Source organism: Podarcis tiliguerta (genome assembly GCF_965153285.1).
Source record: "Podarcis tiliguerta genome assembly, chromosome: 8".
Classification (NCBI taxonomy): domain Eukaryota; kingdom Metazoa; phylum Chordata; class Lepidosauria; order Squamata; family Lacertidae; genus Podarcis; species Podarcis tiliguerta.
The window spans coordinates 51,131,995-51,140,854 of NC_139541.1; the positions used below are offsets into that span (position 1 = coordinate 51,131,995).

The window sequence follows — 8,860 nt, forward strand, 5'->3', positions numbered from 1 at the left end:
TTTGCATCAAGGAAGAAGAGTTTGGAGTTGATATCCTGCTTTATCCCTACCCGAAGGAGTCTCAAAGCGGCTAACATTCTCCTTTCCCTTCCTCCCCCACAACAAACACTCTGTGAGCTGACTGGGGCTGAGAGACTTCAAAGAAGTGTGACTGGCCCAAGGTCACCCAGCAGCTGCATGTGGAGGAGAGGAGATGCGAACCCGGTTCCCCAGATTACAAGACTACCACACTTAACCACTACACCACACTGGCTCTCAATAGTTTAGGAGTAGCTTAACTATTGCGATTTCAATTTACAGCAGAACTGGGTCACATGTGAGCAGGATCTGAGCATCACTGCCTCCTGTGGGAGTGAGTTCCATAGTTTGACTTTGTGCTGCATGAAGGAGGACTTGATTTTATCCATCTTGAATCTTCCACCGTTCAGCTTCATTTAATGTCCACGAGTTCTGAATGATGGGATTTCCTCTCTCACATTTCTCTACAGTGAGAAACCATCGTCAATTGTTGCCCAGAATTTGGAAAGCAGAGGTGCATTCCTCCCCACTGAATTAAAATATGTCACTCAGAGTCAAAAGGAATCATGCTATGTAAATGCAGACATCACCAACGTGGGACCTTCCAGACACTTCAAACTACAACCCCCATCAGCTCCAGTCAGTCCAGAACGTCTGGAGGGCACCAGGTTGGTGAAGGCTTGTAGAAGAGAGCAAGAATTTCTAGAGGAGTACAAACCTCTCTGTCTCTGCGTGAGTTATAGTTCTGGGCATGCTACTCATCAATTCACTGATCATAGACTGAGTAAAACAGAAAGCTGGCATCTCGACCAAGTTGTTACTGCATTTATTTTATTTTATTTTTTAAAAAAACCACAGCTACGAGGAATTAAACAAAATCTATTTAAATAATTTCTGATCTGGATCTTCTTGTACAAAAATAAATTCTTCCAAGGCTGTTGGTTGATTGGCCGGCCAGCAGCTCTTCTCACAAGTATACACTAATGCTGTTCCAAATTCCACTGACGCATCTGGTGAGGGGGAAAGAAAAGCATTAATATTATTATACTCACCCATGCATGGGGAAAGGCTGTAGCTCAGTGACAGAGCATCTGCTTTGCATGCGGAAAGTCCCTGGTTCATTCCCAAGTGGTTCCAGGTAGGGCTGGGAAAACATCTCTGCCTGAGAGTTGATGCTAGTCAGTGTAGACCAGGGTGGCTCAACATGTGGCCCTCAAGGCCTTTTTTGGTGGCCCTCAGCAACACATGACCCCCTCTCCCAGCCCTCACACTGCCTCCCCAAAGTTGAGTAAGACACTAGGCTTTGGAAAGGAGATGTGAGAGGTCTGACAGTGTCTTAGAGTGCTCCATCCTCCTTTCCAAAGCCTAGTTAGCGCTTTCCCAGCTTTGAGGGAAAGGTGGCAGGCTCTAGGACCCTGCCAGAGCCACATGCCTCCTTCCCAAAGCCCAGTTCTTTGGGGAGGGAATCAAATTTTGGCTCCCCTGTCCCACTTGCGACCATGGGTGTAGCCAGGCCTTTTGTTGGGGGGGGGGGGCAGAACCTCAGTTTGCTATGTCTTTTTATTGATTTAAGGGAGCAGCTGCCCCAAGTGTGCAACAAGGCAGTGTACAGCCCATAGGTTCTTGCAGCCCACTTGGTACGAAAAGTTGGGCCGCCCTGGTGTAGACAATACAAAGCAAGTTGGACCAACAGCCTGACTCAGTAGAAGACAGCTTCCTTTGTTCCTATGGAGATGTTTCTGAAAGTTCATTTCAAACACAGAAATGGATATCTCAAAATAAGAGAAGAAAAGTGTTTCTTAGATGTTCTTTTTGTTTCTGCGAACATACATTTCAAGGTATTTAAAAATAATTTAAGATATGCCATGCGCAAGTTCATAAAATGAATGGGAGATGAAGAAAAGAAACATTGGAGGAACCCTGAAGCTGGATCAGACCAAAGGGGGCTAATCTAGCCCAGCACCCTCTTCTCCACTAACCAGATGTCTAAGGGAATAATTGCAAACGGAATTCTTTAATGAAAGGGCTTCATACCGTCAAGTCTTGTCTTGAGCATGCTGACCAAGGTGGGCATAAGCTGAAATTCAAAGATTCTCTTGCTTTTGCAGATATTACAAGGTGGGGCTGCTGACCCAATGTCTGTTGAAGGGCAGGTCATAAATAAAGGCTGGCCACCCCAGGAATACCTAATGGTTAAAAGAGGATAGTAGAAAGTGTCTACAGACAGGCTAATTTCATTCCTGCTAAAGACCTATTCATCATAGAGAAATGGAAATGGTCAGCCTACCTTAAGATCTGTTCCGGGCAGAGAGATATCTTTTTCATGAACTTAAGGAACACCTGGTGTCTCTTTTCGGCTTCACTTTTCTCATACTTCTCACCACCGGATGTGTAACTAAGCATGGGGGGGGGGGGGGGAGAAATTGCAAATATTACAGTAACTGAAATTATCAGAAGGACAGCACAAACACTGGAATCTTTTCTACTTAATAGAAAATGAATAAATCAAATGGGTATTAGTTGAGCAGCCCTGTCAGTAACCAGACACTAAGAATACAGGGAGGTGGCTTGATGCATCAAGCTCAGTACAGTCTAAATTGGCAGTGGCTCTCAGGGTTTCAGGTATGGAAACTTTCTCAGCGTTACCAGGAGATGTTGGGTTTTGAACCCTGGCAACTCCCGCCTGCAAAGCAGACCCTCCACCACAGAGGCCCTTTCCCAAAATGTCACATCCAACTTTGATTTCCATGCATCCATCGAGCACAAACCAACCAATATAATGAAAAAAATACTAAGCGTTTACCCGTACTAGTGGATGGGATATTGTTCTGGGATTGGGCTGCATAAGCCAAATAATGTATTTAGAAGCTATCTAACACTGACCACTGCCAACCGAAAGCATGTCAAAGTGCAAGTAGATAAATAGGTACCGCTCCGGCGGGAAGGTAAACGGTGTTTCTGTGCACTGCTGTGGTTCGCCAGAAGCAGCTTAGTCATGCTGGCCACATGACCCGGAAGCTGTCTGCGGACAAACGCCGGCTCCCTCGGCCAATAAAGCGAGATGAGCGCCGCAACCCCAGAGTTGGTCACGACTGGGCCTAATGGTCAGGGGTCTCTTTACCTTTTACCTTTAATACTGACCACTGGGTTGCCTTTTTTCAAAAGATGAGCACTGGCCAGCAGGGGCAGTAAAACAGCATTCCCCAACCTGTTGCCCTCCAGATGTTTTGGACTCCAACTCCAACCAGCCCCAACATACATCTGTGATGGCTGGAGCTGATGGGAGTTGCAGTCCAAAACATCTGGAGAACACCAGGCTGGGAAAGGCTGTTCCATTATCAACGGAGCCTCTCAGTGGCTGAAGTGCAGTACAAGACACATTTTCAATGAAGATAAAAATAAAATTCTATCCAATGACCATTTCTATTACAAGTAGGTACAGAATTATCTAAAGGCCCTTTACAACATCTGGAATGCACTCTTGGTAACACAAAACAGAATTGCGACTAAAAACTGATAGAATTTCAGTCCTGCAACACAATGATTAGTGCTACAAAAGGAATAAGAGATGGAAGACATGGACTTATCTAATAGTCACGGTGGCTGTTTGGGGTGTGTGTGTGCGTGGAGAAACTGCAGAGGAGCAACAAAGCATCTGATAGATGCTAAATCTACAGATAACTGCTTTAAATCCACATTTCTGTGGTGCAAGGCACTATTAAATCAGAAGAAAACCAGCCACATTTAGATGGATTTTGTCTGTAAATTCCTTCACAATCAACACATTGTTCTTTGTATATTGGCTATAAAATTCAGAATCAAGAATATGACCAGTGCACCTGGATCAGGTCAAAGTGGGTCCATCTAGTCTACCATCCTGTTCTCACAGTGGTCAACTGTGTGTCCGTAGAAAGTGCACAAGCAGGACATGAGCAGCACTCTGCCCACACATAACCCCTTGCATACTGCCACTGACCATGGAGGTCTGGAGATGGGTCAAGGGACTGGTCTGCCCCTGGCACACATCCTTTTTGGTTTTGCTGACCTTGGAGCTTGTTGGGTAAGAGTCATGGAAGATACTGCTGCAGCAGAGAAAGGGAATCTGAAATGGACTTTCCGGTGCTGGCAGCTCCCCAAACCAGAGATTTCTAGCGGTTTCCTGCTGTAACACTTGCACACTAGCCCCAACTCCATGGCTCACCTTTCCAACATCAATTGTTCCAAATCAAGGCCCTCCCTCTGCTGATACTCCTTCAAGAGTCTTTGGGCCTGGCCTGTATCTTCACAACAGAGGAAGTCGTCTTCTTCCACAACACTGATGTAGTAAGGTTGGAACTCAGGGACACAGCTGGGCATGATTTGCTCTTCCCCAGGTGGATTATGGGAGTGCAAAGGGTGGGAGGCACTGGGGGGTGCTTCCAGGCTGAGACCTTGAAACTGTGCGGCGCAATCTCCTTCTCTGAGCAAAGAGTCCGACACTGCAAGCAAGTCACGGCTGTGGCCTGTAATGTATTCAGAAGCAGCCGCTTCATTGCCTTCTCCCCAGTCATCTGCTTCCTCACACCAGTCCTTGGCTGCAAGCAGACATTCTTGCTTCTGTGAATACAAGGACACAACCTTAGACAGGTTTCAAATCAAAGGTCCTGGAAAGAAGCTGACATTTGATATTTTATAAGTAGTACAGCCCCACAGAAATAAAGCAAGAATTTCCAGAGGGGTAGATGCTGCATGAGTCTGTTGCAGAAAAACAACAACAAAAAGTTTTGTTGCACCTTAAAGACTCATTTTTTCATGGGTGCCAGTGGTGGGCTGCAGTCCTCAAAAAGTGATGTCATCAGAAACTTGTTACGTTTTTTTAAGGATAGCTTTATTGATTTTTTTGAAAATAATGTCCCCCCCCCTTAACAAAAATATTTCGAGGTATACAGTGAAAATGCAGTGTAAAACTACACCGTCAGTAGTCTAAAGCGTAGAATATTATTTAACCAAGAGCAACCAAAAAGGTTTGGATGATTATGAGAATTCAGGGTTGTTTTTCTTCTCCATGTAATCCATAAAACTACAACATCAGTTGTAAATAAATCTCTGTCCTTTAGTCATATTTTGTTTGTCAATTTCTTTATTAGGGCGACTTGTCAAACTCTTCTAAGCCGATTCAATAATAGGCTATAATATACTTACAAAACTGGGCTACAAGAAACTTGTTCATTTTAACTCTTTGCAGTTTTTGCTACAAATATATAAGCAGGGTTAAACAGCACACTCTCCCTGAACACATGCACAGAGAGTCTCTTTGATCTCTACAAATCAACATACGCAGAGCATGTGTTCTCATCCTCATGCTGGCATGCTGAGCAGGAAGGTTTAAACCGCCTCCCCTCCCAAACATGCCATGATGCCAAGGGGCGTGAGAGGGAAATCATCCATGCCTGTTTAGGAGCAGCAGGCAACATTGTGCAGCTGCTATGTTTGTAAGAGGGAAGAGATGCTAAAAGTCTCAGGTACTACAAGGCCAAATGTCAGTTACCTTTGGCCACCTGCTATTATTACCTAAAGCAGGGGTTGTCAACCTGGTCCCTACCGCTCACTAGTGGGTGTTTCAGGATTCTAGGTGGGCGGTAGGGGGCTCTACGGCATAAGCTGAATCCTCCTTCCATCGAGCGCTGGTGGGCGGTAAGGAAATTTTACCATCAGGAAAGATGCATTAGTGGGCGGTAGGTATAAAAAGGTTGACTACCCCTGACCTAAAGAAAATGTCCCTGATGGTGCACAATACCTGCTTCCATTTGCAGTCTTGCATTTCTTTTCCTTGCACTTGCAGATACTGGGACCGCAAAACCTTCCAGCTTTAGATGTGCAGCAAGCCAAGCAGGATGAAAGAAACGGAAGTCATGTTGGTGGGTCAAAGTTTTCAAGTTTCATAGTATTACTACTAGCATAGTGTAGGGGGCTAAAATATAAATCAGGCAGCCCGTGATTTGATTCCCTTCTCCATCACTAGGTGGTTTTGGAAATACAAAAAGCTACCTTACCTTACACTAGGGTCAGACCTTCTTTCTCAGTATCGTTTACACTGACTGGCAGTGGCAATCCAGCATTTCAGAAAAGAGTCATTTACTTTCCTACCTGGAGATGCCAGAGATTAAAACAGGGACTTTCATGATACAAAGCATGAACTCTACCCATGGGCAGATGCCACTCTCACTAATCTGCAATAAGGGATAGAACTGACTTACCTTGCAAGGTTGGAAGGATTGCTGAGAGAGCTTTGAACATGCTATAAAGTATTTATTTTTTTACTTAAGTATATGACTCTAGCATCCAAGAGCCACTTTCAGCACTGCCGCCATCACAGAGCAAAGGCAAATAAACTGCCACACACCTTTTGGAGTTCCCCCAGCAGCTTTTCATTGTGCAAGCAAACACGTTAATGATGCGGTGGAACGGTGAGCCTTCAAGGGGGCAATAGATCTGAACAATGTGTGCCAAGCCAGCCTTGCAAACCTCACAGGCAGGATGAACCAGAGTGACTGAAGGGACACAGTCCTAGGGTAAAAAGGAAAAAAGTAGGTTATTTTTAAATTGTGTTTTCAGCAAAAAGACCCTCCCAAAAGTGGCTCAGATTTGGCACTGGCATTGCAGCACTTGTCCCTTAAAACTACTCTCTGATCTGCAGCACTCCCTTGTTCTACTCATCACAACAACCCATTAATAAAAATGAGTATGGTGGTGGTTCAGCAATTATGCCACATATGTCTTTTTCAGATATCATCATAAGCCACAGTTTGTCTCAAAACAAGCCACTTGGATCACCATTATGACGTGACATGTAACCTGAAGCTTATGCTTCACTTCAGAGTGAAGTTTTGTTTTCAGTTTTATTTCTGGCTAACCCATTATGGTTTAACAAACAAACCATGGTTTAGGTTCAGACAACACGACAAGTTGCACTGTGGTTTGCTTGAGCTGCACGGGCACCATATGTGTGGGGTTGGCCTGCGGGGAGGTAAGAACTGTGTGGTGACTTGTGTAGCAGTGAGGAGGCACATTTATAATTAAATCATGGTCTAAGATTAAATCAGGATTTAAAACGGTCTAATATGAACTGTGTCCTATTATAGCATGCAAACCAGTCCATCAGGTGGCAGTGGCCACCAGTTTAGATGGTTTTCAAAGGGAAATTAGACAGCTTCATGAGGAATGAGACATCTACCAATGGCTACCAGTCATTCTACAGAGTCTTTAACCAAAATGCTCAAGGGGGTGCAAAGACTCTTATGAAAAAGGATGCACAGTCTGGAACTTTTCAGTTTAGAGCAAAGGCAACTAAGAGGTGACATGATACAAGTTTATAAAATTATGCTTGGCATAGAGAAAGTGGATAGACAAAAGTTTTTCTCCCTGTCTAATAACACTAGAACTTATGGACATCCAATGAAGCTGGGTGTTGGAAGATTCAGGACAGAGAAAAGTATGCACCTCTTCACACAGCACAGAGTTCAAACTATAGAATTTGCTCCTACAGGAGGCAATGATGGCCACCAAGTTGGATGACTTTAAAAGAGGATTAGACAAATTCATGGAGGAAGGGGCTATCGATGGGTACTTCTTGTGATGGCTATGCTCTGCCTCTACACTTAAGAGGTAACAATGCTTCTGAAAAACAAATGCTGGAATCTACTGGAGGGGAGAGTGCTTTTGTGCTCAAGCATAAATACAGTAGCAGTTAGGAAGGGAACAACAGGAGTGAAGGCCCATGGCCTTCATGCTCTGCTTGGAGGATTCGTGGGGGAGTAGGAGCCAGAAGGCCTCTTTGGCACAACCCAGCTTTGGGTTCTTATCCGATTACTCTATTCAAGGAAGTGAAACACAGAAAGCTGCTTTGCAGAGCCTGCCCAGGAACACTGGTGTTACTTTCCAGGCAGACTCAGCGTCAGAGATGCCGGGGACTGAAAGTGGGACCATATTTAGGGTACAAAGAGCATAAGCTATATAGAGCCCTTCCCTTCAGAAATCTGACTTTCGGACTGCGGTTTAAAGCCCAAGCAACGTCGTCCACAGCTGGCTGCACAGTCACTGAATGGCTTTGCAGCAGTCACTTAAGTGCCACCTCCGAGCATTTTTTCAGCAGCGATTCCGTTTTATTGCCACAGCTACCCTACCTGCGGGTTCCTGGACTCACACTGGGCTTTACTTCCGAGTAAACCCGCATAAACTCGGACTGAGAACCGAGGTGAAGGGACGATTTTGGGGACATTTTTTTTAAGAGGTGGAGGGAGGCGGTTTCTCTCCCCCCCCCCCGCGCCAAAAGCACCGAGGAGGCTCAGAAACGGCCCTACGCCCAGTCCCTGCCACGCAGCCCGCCGCCGCCTCCTCACCGCAGAGCCGCCTATTTTGCTCGCCGCCCCGTGGAGCTGAAGGAGGCCGCCCTGGCAGGAGCCCGTCGGCAGCACAGCCGCATCGCGCAGGCCCAGGAGCACCGGAGGAGCAGCGCCAGCCGCCATGGGCAGAGCGACGGGGCAGCCCGGCCCTCGGCGTGACAAACACGTGGGGCCCGGGGGAAGCCCGGAAGCCGCGGCGGCCGACGTCAGAGTTTACGTGTATAAGGCAGCCGAGGCGCGCCAAAGCTCTTCAGTTCGCGAAAGCCTCCCGCGCCAGGCGTATGGAAGGGAGTTGAGCAGGGGGAGAGGGAAGGAGGTCGAGCTCCAGGCAGAGCAGGATGGACGAGTAGGGGGACGGGCATCGCCTGTGGGGCTTCCTGCCTCCATTGGACTCTCATTCCCAGCACCTCTAGCCATAGGGCTTGTGTCCAGCAGCCTTGGGAAAGCCACATAGCTAGTTC

The 8,860-nt window shown here is 46.4% G+C and overlaps 1 protein-coding gene and 1 long non-coding RNA gene across 2 annotated transcripts in view; one reads left to right on the plus strand and one right to left on the minus strand.

The window, feature by feature from the left end:
• Positions 1–8,860, plus strand: part of LOC310683259 — a 179,570-nt gene that overhangs the window by 139,024 nt on the left and 31,686 nt on the right. The gene's annotated exons all lie outside the window — the stretch shown is intronic.
• PDCD2L (programmed cell death 2 like) lies at positions 829–8,580 on the minus strand. The gene is made up of 7 exons (XM_083452956.1): positions 8,397–8,580; positions 6,401–6,564; positions 5,795–5,864; positions 4,220–4,614; positions 2,306–2,413; positions 2,053–2,204; positions 829–1,028 (listed from the first exon to the last, which is right to left on the minus strand). The coding sequence occupies exons 1-7, from the start codon at positions 8,520–8,522 to the stop codon at positions 898–900; spliced, it is 1,146 nt and encodes a 381-aa protein (XP_083309082.1). The 5' UTR covers positions 8,523–8,580; the 3' UTR covers positions 829–897.

Excerpts from the sequence above, each read along its gene's own strand:
- PDCD2L (XM_083452956.1), bottom strand. The coding sequence starts at position 8,522 with ATGGCGGCTGGCGCTGCTCCTCCGGTGCTCCTGGGCCTGCGCGATGCG. Across the intron at positions 4,615-5,794 it reads AAGACTGCAAATGGAAGCAG|AAGCAAGAATGTCTGCTTGC; the intron begins GTATTGTGCACC and ends TTGTATTCACAG. Across the intron at positions 2,205-2,305 it reads TGCCCGGAACAGATCTTAAG|GTATTCCTGGGGTGGCCAGC; the intron begins GTAGGCTGACCA and ends TTTAACCATTAG.